The sequence below is a fragment of the Sinohyriopsis cumingii genome, chromosome 18 (assembly GCF_028554795.1).
Source record: "Sinohyriopsis cumingii isolate HCF-2022 chromosome 18, ASM2855479v2, whole genome shotgun sequence".
Classification (NCBI taxonomy): Eukaryota; Metazoa; Mollusca; class Bivalvia; order Unionida; family Unionidae; genus Sinohyriopsis; species Sinohyriopsis cumingii.
In genome coordinates this window covers 49,565,003-49,581,645 of record NC_142978.1, presented here as the reverse complement: position 1 = coordinate 49,581,645, position 16,643 = coordinate 49,565,003, and the positions used below count along the sequence as shown (strand labels likewise).

The window sequence follows — 16,643 nt, the reverse complement described above, 5'->3', positions numbered from 1 at the left end:
ATGGACCATACAAATTAGTTCTTCAAGTTACATGATTTTTTTGCACAAGTACTTTTTGAAATTATCCACAATCAGAATATTAGTCTAAAATGTAAATAGGTGATGTTCAAAGACCCACTTTCATTTACAACTCTGTATACTGTATAATGAAACACACATCCATGAAGTGGATTTGAACTCAGGCCATGGTGTAGTATTTCTCAATGAAATTCATCCATCTGAAGGACAAATGGTGGATCTGTGTGTCCCATTGTGATATTTATAGGACACAGTTGTGTTACATTTACAGTTAGTTGTCAGATGAATTAACAGAAAAAGCCTGATGATTTTAAATGATACAAATAAAGGTCTATGAGGAAAATGCCCAATATAATCGCAGTTTGGCAGGTGGAAAGTTTGTGGTATATTTTACAGTTAGTATGTTAATGCTTCTTCAGACTACTGGAAGAAAAACTAAAATTATACCTGCATCTTGTGAATCATTCTTGAGCACTGGTTAAAAATGTATGAACATTTGCTGGTTTTAAAAGTAGGATCAGGTTCCATATTTTCAAAACATTTTGTGTAGTTCTTAAAAATATGTAGCATTTTTCTTGTTGTCCAAGTAAGATCATGCACCATATTTTCAAAGTAAGATCTGGACCCATATTCTTAAAATAAGATTTGTATTTTTAGAGCAAGATCAGACTTGATAGTTTCAAACATACATCAGGCCCTGTAGGCCCCATATTCTCAAAGAACGAAGTTCAGACACTTCCTATCACAGTAAGATCAGACCCATATTCTCAAAGATAAGACTTCTCAAAGTTTGGTCAGGCCTCATATTTAGTTCAGGACTCATGTTTTTTAAGTAATATAGGCCCTATATTTTCAAAGCATCATCAGATCCCATATTCTCAACAAAAAAAGAAAGATCTTACCCTGCATTCTCGAAGAACAAGCAGACCCTGTATTCTCAAAGAATGACCAGGCCCCATATATGGAATGTAAGATCAGGCCCATTATTTCCAAGATGAAACTCAAGCTGAAGTCATAAAACTTGGACAGTTTTTGTGACTTTAGTTAAAATGAAGTCAAAGAACATTTAGGATCCTATTAGCTTTACTTTTGATACTAGCATGCTCCATCTGTTCCATGTAGGTATACTTCCACTATCACATCTGATTTTAGGGCTTTTGGCTTGAGCTCAAATTTCTTGCCCTAAAAGTCCCATCAGTATGGCAATTGATATACGATCATCCCATATCTACTTAACTCCAATTTGTTTATCTAGTTAAAAACAATTGATATTATAAATACTATATACTAAGATTTGAAAGGACAGACATATAGTTGGGGAAAAGTTGCAAGAAGGAAGAAATACTCGAGGCTAGAAAAAGGCTGAAGGAAAATAGACAGGAAGAGTGAAAGTATGTCTGCAGGCATTAGTGTATTAATGGGTGGACGATGATAAGGCAAGAAGGGAGAAGAATTTTGGATGCTGGTAGAGCTGGTGGGGTGGGGAGTGTGTGTATGTGTGAGTGCATGTGTTAACCATACCTGGCAAGATTGAGCTGTTGATGACAATCCTCATTAATGTCATTATGCACTATCTCACATCCTGCATCATTTTGTGGAGCCAATGAACACTCTGAAAATACAGCCTCTTGGTCCTGTGAGGGTTGGGTCACCAGGGCTGGATCTCTTTGTGGGGTGGGCCGTGGCAATAAAACACCAGATTTAGATTCCTTCTGGGGACTGCAAGCATGATCTTTTCCTACATTATCAAGAAAACATTGAAAGTAAAACTTCTGGGTACTGCAAGCATGATCTTTTCCTATATTGTCAAGAAAATATTGAAAGTAAAACTTCTGGGGACTGCAAGCATGATCTTTTCCTATATTGTCAAGAAAATATTGAAAGTAAAACTTCTGGGGACTGCAAGCATGATCTTTTCCTATACTGTCAAGAAAATATTAAAGTAAAACTTCTGGGGACTGCAAACATGATCTTTTCCCATACTGTCAAGAAAATATTAAAGTAAAACCTCTGTGGACTGCAAGCATGATCTTTTCCTAAATTGTCAAGAAAATATTTAAGTAAAACTTCTGGGGACTGCAAGCATGATCTTTTCCTAAATTGTCAAGAAAATATTAAAGTAAAACTTCTATTTAAAAGATGCAGGCAACAAGCAGTTAGTTGATAAGGACATACTTTGGGAGGAGATTTTATGCACTTCCCATAGGAAAAAAAAATTACTGGATTAATTTTTCCTCTAATCTGAAATTTAATGCAGTAGAAGCTATATTAAAATATGCAAGAGAGCAGTGAACAAACAGTCTGTCTAAAGAATATTTTCCCTGTTACCATTTCAATCTTAGTTCCATCTCTACAGAAATAACTAGACATCCAAGTGAACACTTCACATATCTACAAACGTGATATACACCCATCCATCAAGTGAACACTTCACATATCTACAAACGTGATATACACCCATCCATCAAGTGAATACTTCACATATCTACAAATGTGATATACACCCATCCATCAAGTGAACACTTCACATATCTACAAATGTGATATACATCCATCCATCAAGTGAATACTTCACATATCTACAAATGTGATATACACCCATCCATCAAGTGAACACTTCACATATCTACAAATGTGATATACACCCATCCATCAAGTGAACACTTCACATATCTACAAATGTGATATACACCCATCCATCAAGTGAACACTTCACATATCTACAAACGTGATATACACCCATCCATCAAGTGAATACTTCACATATCTACAAACGTGATATACACCCATCCATCAAGTGAATACTTCACATCCAATTTCAAGCTTTTGTTTTCTTTGAGGTCTGACTTGTAAGGAGATGAATATACCTGACTAAATGTGAATACATTTTAATTTAGTATTTAATTTTCTTTATCAATTTGAGTTTTGCTTGTAAAATGTACAGCTAACCCCGCAAAATCAGTATGTAAAAAATCCAAGCACTGAAAACAATTTGAAAAACTGCTATAAAGGCAATTCTTTATAATCAGGTCATCAACATATTCTTAAAAAAGCCGATCAAATTTCATGTCTTACTCAAGTGGGGTTTGCTTTATTCCCAAACGCAAAATACTTGGAAAAAATATGGAAAAAATGTTTGAGTTTCTAATCATCTGATCCATATATAAATAATAGGCGCCTGCCATATTTCATTAGTCTACCTTGAGTTGCTTTTGTACAACTGTACTAAAGAGATTCGTTGGACAGACAGGCAGAAGGGCATGATGGAATCAAAATTTCCCCAATAAAATGAGGGCATTTCAAATGGGCAATAAAATCTGCAGATTAAATATGATTCTGATTAAATGCATGTGGTTGGTGTCAAATTTTGCTAATTTTTACCTTTCTTCCTTTTAATTTTTGCAAGATTATCATATGGACCCATGACACTCTTGTGAGCTGTTGTCTTGAGAGACTCTTTCTTTCTCACACCGAGAGCAATGTCTATCTCCTCCTTTTCTCGTCTCTCCTCTAGCCCAAAGAATTCAGTTCTTGGCTGCATCGTGGGACTTGCTGGCGAATCTGCTACTTTGTGACTTGTACAGGGATTTATGGAATTCATCTTTTCTGTGAGAGAATCCTGGACCCGATGTTCACACTGCCTTGGCTTCATGGATACAATTTCGATTTCTGTCCTCAAGACGGCCTTGCTTTGGTTCGTCATCACAGCTGAATGTGAATGAAGGTACGCTGGTCTTTCCTCAGGCCTTGTTCCACCCAATACCCGATGGGGAAGATGCAGTTGACCCTTCCTAAGCAATACCTCCACCGGAACCTGGGGGTCACCAAGTGATTTCCTAGGGTTTCCAGTCCCAGTGCAATCCTGGTGTTCAGGTTTTGGCAGAGGATGTGACTCTAAAGGACATTTGTTTTGAGGATTTATGTCCACAACCCCACTTGGTGAAACAGGCTGGGGGTGATGGACCTCAGACATTTCCTGATTAAGTGGAAACTCCCCTCCCAAACCTGCTGACAAGTCTAAAAGAAAACAACATCAACTTAACAAAATCAACATGTTGACTGCCATCATGAGAAAGTATTCACTTTACACATTGAAGAATTGAGGGTAAAACACTCTATGATTAGATGCAAAAAAATCAGGCATGCTGTGAAAGAAATTGTATTTAATCTGAAATGAAACTAAATTATTTCAGCGCATTTATGATTTTTTTTAATGCACTTGAATCAACACCCATAATGAGCCTACTGCTTTCATACCAGGGCTGCAATGTCTCCCTTATTGACAGTTACCATCTTTCATGTAATTTGTCAAACCATTTAATTTTTCATATACTACTAGCTATAAAAATAATTATTTATATTTTTTGCATGTAGTATTTTCAATTTCTCATCAAATACTTTAAATTTTCATACACAAAAGTTCTGCTAAGAATATTTACGTTAGCAATAATTTGTTAATTACAAAATTGAATGAACAATTAATATCATAATCCTAGCTTGGTGATATTCTTTTGGTATTATTTTTAACCTCATATTTTGATGTGTTAAACTGGATAGGTTACAATTTCAAACGACTTGAAAATATATGGCTTCAAAAATATACTGAGGTACCATTTAGTTATGTCCAATGACAACAGTATTTTTTTTGCTCATTATATGTCAGAAATTGTGGATAACTTTAGGTAAGTTCTTAACTGAGGCAACAAATATTGAAACAGGAGTTTAAGAAATGAATAAAATTGTCACTGATCATTTCATTCTTTTATTAATTTATTAACCACAAACTTTTCTGTTTCACTTTAATCAAGTGGAGATTGTAAAGTTTCAAAAAGCTCTGAAAAAATATCGATATAGGATACTACACTACCAATGAACTATTTGCTGTGTACATGTTTGATATAATCTCAAATGAAAACATAACTATTTTTTGCCTAGTTTAAAACAGACCCAACCTACTCTATTTCTTAACTTTGCATATCGCACTGAATAATGAAACAGGAAATAAAGAAATAATCACCATTTTTTATATTACAGAAAGACCATGATCCTGTTGAAACGGTAATTCTTTTTTGTCGACTAAGAATTTATTCTCAATCATCAATCGGCCCTTATCCTCTTTATTGGTGAGAAAATGAATTATGCATATGATCCATCATTTTCATTATCATGTCTAATGCTGTTCATTAATTGGACGACCCTTTCAGTGCATATCCTTAAGTAATATTAATGAGTGCTCTTTATTAAGTCGATCAAAGTAACAAAACACCATGTGCATTTCAAATGAATTCAGAGCCAATTGATGTTTATTGCCTAGCAAAAATTATATCTCAGTACATGCCAAAGTGAAGACCACAGACCATTCGTCAATTATTTTTTTTGTTTCATCAAGGCAATATAAAAATAAAATATAAAAAGCTTGTCATTTTCTGTCAATTAGAAAGTCACAGACTCAGTGAACTCAATATATATATATATATATATTTTGTATCTTTTAAGTGCTTATACTATGTTGACTTGAATTAAAATTTTATTGAGAATTTATTGGACAATACACCCCTCTATTCTATTGTTACCTTTATTGGCAAATACAAACAAGTGATGCATGTGCAGGTCTGAGCAAATTTTTTTTTAACCACTAGTCCTGGACAAGTAGCAGCAGAGAGGGTGAACAGACCAAAATTACCCGAGCAAAACCCTTGTGTTAGACAAAAAAAAATCCGTGCTCGTTCATATAGGTCATACCACGTCTACGATTATTGTTTGTCCCAAACAAGATTGTAGACGAACCCTCTCTGCTGCTATTCATGTTGCAAAAGAAATTTTTACCACCATATCAAGTTTGATGAATATTTCTCAACGCATTCTCCTCATCTGTTTCATCTTTATTTGTTCTATGTTTCAAGTAATATTCAAGTTCTGATGGTGGTTTTGGATTTATGTTCTTTCTGTTTCTGTAATAGTTCATCAAACTTCTGTATCAATCTCCACCGCAATTTTTGCAAATCTGATATAATCCTCTAACGCCATTGTTACATCCAACACAACTTCGTGAACCAGCATGAGGATTTTTCTTTAAAATATTATTATGTTTTTTACAATATTCTCCACGGCACCTTTTGTTGCATTTATTTGTTGTTCCTTGAATTAACTACGCACAGTTGTTCATTATATTAATGATATCTGTTTAATTAAATTTAAACCCTCTCTGCTGATATCAATTAAAAAATTGTTATATTTAAAATAATGGTACATCCAGAATCTCGTACTGCAAGAATAGCACGAGAACGATTAGAAGCAATTAAAAAATTTCTTCCTGTCAGAGACTCATTTAGAAAAAATCTACAAGCGCAGCAAGAAGCACAAGTTGAGTATGAAGAAGAAACTAAAAAACTGTTTAAACCCGTCACTGCAGCTACTGAAAAAGTTACAACTGTCATCAAAGAAGATCTTCTTCCGGTATCAAAACAAACAGCAGAACAGACTGAAAAAATAGCAAGAAGAACTAAACAGACAAAGAAGATTCTACGAGATCTTCCACCTGGCATAGCCAGGGAAATAGCTGCGGCTCAACCTCCACCTGTTGGTGAGGAAAACTTCGTACTGAAGTCACCGACGTGCAAAAAGAACATGCACCTAAATTCAAGCCAGTAAAAGAAAATATAAAATTAATTGCAAAATTTAAGGAAGGGGTTGTTGAAGAAATTAGGAATACTGAAATAGAAAAATTACCCGAAAAAATATTAGATTATATCTCTGACAAATCTGGGATTTTAAAACCCCGTCATGAAAAAGTAAAAAATGAAGATCTTATTAAATGGATATATCGCATACATGCAAACAAAAGACAGGTTAAAAGTGATGATTCAAAATTCAAAGATCTTTATAAAGAAGTAGAAATACTTCGCAGAGAGAGACTAGAACGAGAACAAGAACAACTCTCCCAGTATCAGCTTCCTCCACCTTTACAACGTAAAAAAATTTCTGCGCCAGCAATGACATTTACACCGATAGATTCACCACATGGATTTTGAAGTGACTCACCTGACATACCCCCGGTCACCACTGAAGTACTTCATCCGGTGATGCAACGACCAGTATTTAAAACACCTCAAGATGAACCTAAAACAGGATCTGGTTTATGTCCTGATAATATCCTCAATGACGTGTCACGGTTAGAAGTTCTCATAGGAGGAAAATGTGCCGGAAATAATTCACCAGAAATAATTAATGAAGCAGCTGATATTTGTCGGCGATTATTTCAAGGTGGTGTCATGGATATCGGAGTTTACTGAGAACTTATCGATGAACTTGTTGATGACTAATTGTTAAATAAATGGTAAATTAAAAAAGATGATCATACATAATAATCATCGTAAACCTGTACAGGTCAGAGCAGTGAACTCACGATTACCAATCTACAGAGCTACTTACGGAGATGGACTTGGTGATGTTGTGCGGGGATTATTCACAAGGATAGCTCCAAAAGCAGCACCTATTGCAAAACAAATATCGATGAAAGCTATCGATATTGTTCGTGAAAAAGCTCCTAGAGCAATTGTCAATGTTGCTGGTAAGGCGTTTTCAGCAATCAAAGAAAGACTAGCACGATTATTGCGACGAAAACAACAACCACCAGTGAAACTGGCAAGTACTGAAATTATGCTCGCAGACGTAAGTAAAATAATAAATCAGGCTGCAAATCAAAAACTAGCGGAATTATCTGAAGAGGCAGAAAGAAATATAACATCAAATTTGACAGATCAAAGACTCAGTGAATCAGGAAATAATATTTCAAGCATGATATTAGGAAGTGGAGTGTCCAAACACGGTTTTCGTGTTAGACGAAAATAATTATAATAAAATGTTTAAGTGTCCAAACACGGTTTTCGTGTTAGACGAAAATAATTATAATAAAATGTTTAAAAGTGAATCCGATGAAGCATTTGATATGGAGGCACCTGTCCTTAAAGATGAATCGGTACGTGATTATCAGTTTTATTCTTATGAGGCACGAATACCAGATCAACGTGGAAGAATTGAACTACAAGTTCATCATACAAGTAGATACTTTTTACCCACTGAGGCTTTTCTTGAGGTAGAAGGTACAATTATAAAAACGGATGACACTAATTAGGGAGGTGCAGTAAAAGTTGGTTTTTTCAACAATGGGATTATGGCGTTGTTTGATAGTGCCACTTATATGATCGATGGAACAAATATTGAATCGATTCAGAAAGATGTAGACATTGCTACAACAATAATAGGATTAGCAAGATATTCTGATGATTATACAAGATCAGCAGGTCCTACAATGATGTTTTGAAAGATAACTCCAATAACCCTGAAAGCGATCCGTATAATATAAGATGACCAAGAAATTTTGCCAATAACGCTGATGCTGATGTGGCCCCAGTGGTTCATGGTTCTAGCGAAAATTTCAACTTGGGATTTGCAGCACGTAGAAGTATGTTACTAGGAGACAATAGAAGATTTTCATGTGCAATTCCACTATCGCATATTTTTGGATTTTGTAGAAATTTTAGAAAGGTTATTTTTGGAGCTAGACACACGGTTGTTCTTGTACGAAAAGGTGATGATAACGATGCTCTGTGGAGACCTGTTGGTGATGCTGGTAAAGTAATATTGTCTAAACTTTCACTGTGGATGCCGGTAATGACTCCAACGATCGCAGTAGAACAAAAATTAATTTCTTTCATGGACACTGGTGGTAAATCCTTGTTGTCATGGTTAACAACAAGCACAGATAGTATGCAAACTAACATTAACGGTCAGTTTACATGGCATATAGCATCACAACAGGGTGTTTCTGCACCGCGACATATTTTTGTTGCGTTTCAGGAAACTAATCGATTAGGCTCACAAGTTCACTCTCATATGATATTTGATAAACTAGGTATCACAGATATTTCTTTACGGATAAACGGACAACAAGAACCAACAGAAAATATACAACTAAGTTATGAACAGAATCGTATAGGACGTGCATATCATCGTTTAATGTCATTCATGGGACGTGATCAAAATGGTGACACTGGATTGCAAATATCACAATATGATTTCAGAACTTTGTATCCGATTTATTATTTTTCACTGGAACATCTTGATCTATCAAAACAATCTGTCGTTGATGTACTTCTTAAAGCAACACTGAATACAGGTGGTGCTAATTATAGAGCAATCACGGTCATATTCAGCGATAAAGCCATGTTACTTGAAGGTGGTAGTGGTCGAATGAGAGTCGTTGATGCACCAGTGGAAAATCTTTAATTATTCTGAAAAATATTATTTATATAAAAATGTCGTCTAGTCATATTAATGTTACTCTGACTCCCGGTCAGGTCAAAAAGCTTCAATCAAAAACCACCAGCAAATGCGGAACTAAAATATCACTAAAACGAGATCAGATGGGTGATGGTCCAAACAAATTATCATTGACAAATAAACAGATTAAACATTTCAATAAAGCCCTAGAATCAAAAACTGGAGTTCAATTACGTCTTTCTTTGAGCGCCATCAAAGACATGGTTAAAACAGGTGGTATATTTCCACTTCTTGCGGCTATTCCAGCGTTAACAGCTGCCGCCGCTCCAGCCGTAGCAAAAGCAGCCGCGTTAGGTGCTGTTGGAACAGCTGCTGGAATGGCTCTAAAGAAAGCAACTGGTGGACAATATGGCAAAAAAAAGGGACACGGTCTAAGATTACCGGGATCTCGCTGGGGAAGCGGTCTGAGGCTCCCACGTTAGATGTTCCAGCATCAAATTTTGATTTACCTGATGCTGCTAAACGATTAAAAATAAAAGCCTTTAGAGGTGTTTTTATGCGAGATCAATTACCAAAACAACCAAACAAACTCGAAACAGGTATTATTAATCTAGACTCGACTTCAGGACCCGGTACTCATTGTGTATCATACGCGGTTGGTCCACGTGGAATTGTTTATTTTGATTCATACGGGTTAGCTCCACCTGCTGAATTTATCAAGTATGTCATGCCACTCCACGCGCAAGTTTGGTATTCAACGCTACCCACACAAACAATGACAGATCCGCCAATATGCGGCCGTGAAGTAATTAATGTACTCGACGCTATATCAAAATCATCCAAACCGCCACATAAAGTTGTGCATGATTATACAAGCAACCGATTCGTTGCGCGTAAAGCGTTTTAAATAGATCTTGGATCTTAAAATATAATGGTTGATATTTACGGAAGAAGATCTTCCCGCGTTAAGAGAAAATCTGGCGATGCTGATCTGTCGAAGTATGCAACTAAAGATGAACTCGCTGATATCATAAGCCTGGCTGGAGTGGATCCAGATGAGGTCGTTATTTTTCAAGATCGATATGGTAAACTAAAAACGAGCAATATCAGATGGTATGATATAGTTCGACGAGTACTTGGTGCAGCTACAGATAATATTCCTGTGTTTACTGACGGTGGTAGAATCAGAGATTCAAGTGTATCATTTACAACCATCAGAGATGAAATTGCAAGAAGCGTTGCTAATCGCGTGAAAAATACTGGTGACACAATGACGGGTGAACTCAGCATGAACGGAAATAAAATAGTAGTTTTAAGAGATCCAACATCCGACGAAGATGCAGCAACAAAAAAATACATCGACAACGTAGATAGTAAACTATCCACGTTGCGGGTCGAGTATGACGTTCACGTGGGTGATTTTGGAAGATTTTGCAGAAACCATCAAAGAACCACAGAAGAATTCTTCGGCATTCCGCACTCTGTTGACATGAAACTTTCTGATATCAAGACAAACATCGACACAATCAAACAAACACAGCAAAACGTCGTAGCGGGGATTCCTGATATCGTTAAAAAAACCAATTTGATTAAAATTCCAGCCAGAATAACTCCTGGGCATATCACAAACATCGTATGCACTGTATCATCGGGATTCACAACATGGTCGCAGCAAAATAAAACCATCAAATATACCGCAACAGTCACTGGGGTGTACAGGTTGTCTGTGTTCAGTGGTGCAAAATTTGAAATATTTACAATGTATCTATGGCGTCATTTAACGGATAGGTTTTCCGGAGTTGTATCTGTTATATTAAATAGCAGAACCGAAGAAATATTTATTCTGGAAGCAGATGATAAGACATTAGACTCAACATCTTACTGGTGGTGTTTGGAATTTGTAGCTGAAACACCTCAATTGTTTACTGCATAAAAATATATGGACGGTGCACAATACAGATACAATCAAGCACGTGAATGGCAGGCGGTGCTAAAAGATCGAGTCGAACAATATACAGTAAAAGTACAAAAATATCGACGACGATTAGTTATCGTTGATGTGATTGTTTATTCAGTATCCGCTGTTGTTGCTGGAACCAGTGTTATATTATCAGCGGTGACAATGATGGCACCAGCAGCCGTAACTATTTGTATTTCAGCAGCAACAACGATTGCAGGTGTGCTTAATATCATCACAAAAAAAAATATGCACCTGCACGAATGAAAAATTATCCGATTACATGATAAGATTACATACAGCGACGGTCGCATACTCGAAGTTATCTTCGTTGTTATCAGCGAATCTCAGTGATGGAATTATATCTGATGTCGAGTTTTCAATGATGACTAAAATATGCGATGAAGGTATCGGTATTAAAGACATAAATACTAATAATTACAGAATTACTCCAGCAGATCTTGACTAACACAACTCCGCCAAAGATAACGATGATCTCAGTAAGTTCAACTAATCCTGAATTTAGTATTAACTTTCCTACTGCAATTCCAGTAAAAGAAATAGCATTGGCTCAATTACGAGTATATTACAGCTGGCAAAATATCAGATCAAAATCATTTAATGGTACACCAGCAAATAATTTGCTTGTATTTGCTAACAAGAACAAACCAGATGGTACTCCTGACTGGATAGATGTTGGAATACCCACTGGTAGTTATGAGATCGAACAAATCAATGAGGAATTTCAACGTAGAATAAAATCAATAACCGGAAAAGAAGCAAAAATTTCAATTAACGTTTATGAACCGACGCTGTCCTCGACGGTTGAGATACATTCTCCTGATCATGCCGTTGATGTTTATCAATCCACGATAAGATCCGTACTAGGTTGGAGGGATGTTCCTCCGGTGTATGAAGGACCACCAGAACCAACTCAGGATGATTTTACATCATCGAAAAGTTTTCATCATAATATTAAAATGAATTATGAGTTTCTGGTGGAACATAGAAAAACGGGTATGGGATAAATGGGATCAATTTCATGTCGAGCGAACTGGTGAGTACTACTGGCTCTTACACAACGTTGATGGTGGTAATTCATTTTACGATATAAATATCAATAATGTCATTCATATCATAAATTCAGATCACGAAGAACAACTAGACAATTTACATGATAGTTTTCGGGAATATTTGTCTGATTTGACATCTATGCGTGAAGAAATTATTAAACGAGTAGAAATTTTAAATCATATAACTGATACCATTGAATATTTTCATAATAGGATCATAAACATGGTTTTTGAATCATCGAGCGATCATAGAAGATTTTTTGCAACCAAGTACAAAATATCCGAAGCTGACATTGTAACGTTTAAGTTCCCTGATTATAATCCAGATGAATTGAGAAAATCTGTCAATGATGTTATTGATGAATATTTTCCTAAAATACTTGATGCGTGGAGAAAACTAGCACCACTAGCAACTGTTCTCAGACATAATAATGATCCACACGGCGGCGGCAGGCACGTTTCTCCGGGAATCGTTAATATAACCAGCACAATCGTGGTCAATCTGGTTTGTGACGTAGTCGATGGCAGCTATCAAATAGACCTCGGAAAATCAAATCAGGCTCAACAAGGATACATCCTATATACATTTACACCACAAGTTCCCCCTGGAAGTTTAATCGTGCAAGAACCAATTAATCCTGTGTATCTGCGGTGTCACAATAATATGTTAACACGAATGAATTTTAAGCTCACAGACCACCTTAATCATTTAATTGACATGCGTGGAGAAGAGCTTGTGATAAATCTGTATGTGAAATCTTAATTAATCCAGTAAATGTTATATAATGTACCAGCATGTGATTGTTTTTTATACACTTGAAAAACACCATCAGAACAGTGTTTTCAAAACACAAAGCAATTTAGCGTTAATTTAGTTATTGATGAATACGGAAGCGAGAACAGTTAGATGAACTCCGCCGAGAACATTTGTAGCAGAGATCAGATTCTAAATTATACACACTCCTGTATTAAACTCGACCAACTTAAAAAAATAATATTTCAGAATAAATAAATATAATCACTGATGGGATAAATTAATCAATTTTGTACAATCTGATGGGGTGGTTGGTACTGAAAATTACACAAATCAATCAGTTTGCTAATTCTGATGGGGTAATTGGTACTGAAAATTATACAAATTAATCAGTTTTCCAACAAATACTACAAAAAAAAATATTGTATTATTATTCTGAAATATTTTTATTATTATTCTGAAATATTTTATTTTTTTATGAATCAATCTGATGGGGTGGTTGCTACTCAAAAGTATACAAATTAATTAGTGTGCTAATTCTGATGGGGTGATTGCCACTTAAAAGTACACAAATCAATCAGTTTGCTAATTCTGATGGGGTGGTTGGTACTTAAAAGTATAGAAATCAATCAGTTTTCCAAAAAATATTTTATTATTATTCTGAAATATTTTATTTTTTTATGTAAATTAATTCTGATGTGATATACAGTGAGGGAAATTATACTACTAATCAGTCGTTACCCGCTGACTTAATTTTTCTTAAGTATCTTATGCGGGTACTGATTGTTTTTTTTTGTTTCATATTCGCTGGATAATTCCGACCTGATCTTTTCTATTGCAACAGAAAGAGGAATAAATTCATTTACTTGATCATCGTTCACCATAGCCAGTGACTGAAACATAGCTGCCTGAATCCGCTTTATGAACTTATATTGAGATGATAGAACATACTTATTTTCATTTTTAAGTTCTTTTAACGTTTCAAAATCAGATATTATTTTTTCAGGATTTAGTTCATCGGGGGGTGCGTGGCCTGGGCCTGACGTCCCGCTTGCCAAAGGAAAGTGAAGCGTCTCTCATAGCCTCTCCTTCCCAGGTGTAGTGATCGCCGCAGGACCACTGTCTCGCTCTGTGGGGCAGGAGGTTACTTGCATATGGCCTCTCCTACACTATTGTGTCCACAGCAGCACCTTCACGCGGTGCCCCCTGTTTTAACAGAGCCTGCTGTGTGGCGCGACCGAGTACCCGGCGGTATAACTGGGTGGGCAGACTGGGCTCATTAGCCTTGGCAGGCAACCAGTCTAAGAGAAGGGAAACTCTGACCCCAAACCCGGGCAGATGAAGCTCGTTAGCCTTGTCAGGCAGTTCATCTAGGAGAAGGAAACTCTGATTCAAAACCAACCAAGTCCCATCCATTGGATTATGGCTCCACTGCCTTGTGGATATCTTCGGGAGAAGGAAAGGCTACGGGAGTAAACCCAGACAGAAAATCAGGAGTGGAGCCCCTAAGGCGGCTGGGGGTCGACTACGACCTCCTTCCGGCAGCTCCTGCATCCAAACTAGTGCCAAATGTCATGCTCAGCATTCCTTTGGACCCCACCAGCAAGGACGAGAGGGGGATCCTGACGTCTGGGCAGCCCAGGATCTCCATATTCCACGCCCAGGCTTGCGCCCTGGAGAGGACACTCCAGTCTCGCTACTGAGTGAGGAAACAACACGGAAGCTGACAGTTTACGGGTTATAAGTCCCACCCGATTGGCGTAGGGAAGGGGCGCCACGGGTCAGCTTTGACGGTGGGAGGGATCATCGTGTCCCACTGGCCAACTATCGCCCGCCTCAAGCCGGGCAGCCCCCGGTCAATAAGGTGTTGACCCGCCATCGTCTGCCTTCTCCAGTGGGTGTCTGGAGCTCAGTGTGTTGTTCAGCATGACAAGCAGACGGTAACTCCACACCAGACAAAAGAAACAAGAAACCAATAAAGAAGACTCCAGCTCTTCGATTTGCAAGCTGGAATGTGCGCACCATGTGTACAGGCATCTCCGACGACCTCAGAGAAGTGGACGACACCAGAAAGACGGCCATCATCGATAGAGAACTCACCAGACTAAATATCAGCATAGCTGCCCTCCAGGAAACCAGGCTCGCCTCTAGTGGCTCCCTCAGAGAGGAAAACTACACCTTCTTCTGGAAGGGTCGAGAACCTGAGGAGCCCCGTCAGCACGGAGTGGGCTTTGCCATCAAAAACAATCTCCTGGCCTCGGTTGAACCTCCAACAGGGGGCACTGAGCGTCTCTTGTCCATCCGCCTCACCACTACTTCAGGTCCTGTCAACATCATCAGTGTCTACGCCCCAACCCTCACGTCATCAGAAGACGTGAAGGATCAGTTCTATGGGCAGCTGGACGAACAGATCAAAGGATGCCCCAAAAATGAACCACTATTCCTCCTCGGCGACTTTAATGCCAGAGTAGGTGCTGACCACGAGTCCTGGCCTACCTGCCTCGGATATCATGGCACTGGAAAGACCAACGAAAACGGCCAGAGACTGCTGGAGCTATGCACCTACCATGGCCTGTGCATCACAAACACCTTCTTCAAGTGTAAGCCACAACACAAAGTGTCATGGAAACACCCCAGATCTCATCACTGGCACCAACTTGACTTGGTCATCACCAGGCGCTCTGCCCTTAACAGCGTCCTCTCCACCAGAACCTACCACAGTGCAGACTGTGACTCCGACCTTGCCCTTGTGAGCAGCAGAGTGCGACTACAGCCACACGTGCTACACCGCACAAAACCAAAAGGATGTCCTCGCATAAACACTGCACAGATGTCAGTCCCTGCCAAGGTGGAGGAGTATGTGTCTGCCCTGAACAAGGCTCTCCAGGACCTGCCTGAGTATGACGCTACAGCCAAGTGGAACGCCATGAAGGGTGCCATCTACAGTACAGCTATGTCAACGTTTGGCAAGAAGGAACGACCCAGCCAGGACTGGTTCAATGCACACCTATCAAGGATGGAACCACAAATCGAGGAGAAACGAAAAGCCTTCATAGCTTACAAAAAATGCCCTAATGAACGGACGCTTGCTGCTCTCAGAAGTGCCCGAAGTAACACCCAACGCATTGCTAGACAGTGTGCGAACGAGTACTGGCAACAACTGTGTGAAGGGATCCAGCGCAGTGCCGAGTCCGGACACATCCAAGGCATGTACAGTGGCATCAAGAAGGCTCTAGGCCCTACAGTGAAAGGGGTCGCTCCCCTGAAATCCCTGACGGGAGAGAAGATCACAGACCGTGGGCAACAGATGGCCAGATGGGTGGAGCACTATTCAGAACTATACTCCAGAGAAACGTCAGTCACTGATGCAGCCCTCAGCAGCATAAAGAATCTGCCCACCATGGAAGAGCTCGACAAAGTGCCAACCTTAGAGGAGCTCAGCAAAGCAATCGACTGCCTTCCAAACGACAAAGCACCAGGTAGTGACAGCATCCCGCCCGAAGCTATCAAACGTGGAAAACCAGCATTGATTAAACCACTGCACGAGCTACTTTGCCGC

General features: G+C 38.4%; 1 protein-coding gene across 1 annotated transcript in view; it reads right to left on the bottom strand.

Annotated features, from left to right (window-relative positions):
* LOC149776601 (uncharacterized) overlaps positions 1 to 16,643 on the bottom strand; it is a 58,811-nt gene that overhangs the window by 23,517 nt on the left and 18,651 nt on the right. Inside the window, exons 2-3 of the mRNA XM_089941092.1 lie at positions 3,400 to 4,035; positions 1,540 to 1,756 (exon numbers count right to left, since the gene is read on the bottom strand). Of these exons, the coding sequence (XP_089797218.1) occupies positions 1,540 to 1,756; positions 3,400 to 3,991 (809 nt within the window). The 5' untranslated portion in view covers positions 3,992 to 4,035. The remainder of the gene's footprint in view (positions 1 to 1,539; positions 1,757 to 3,399; positions 4,036 to 16,643) is intronic.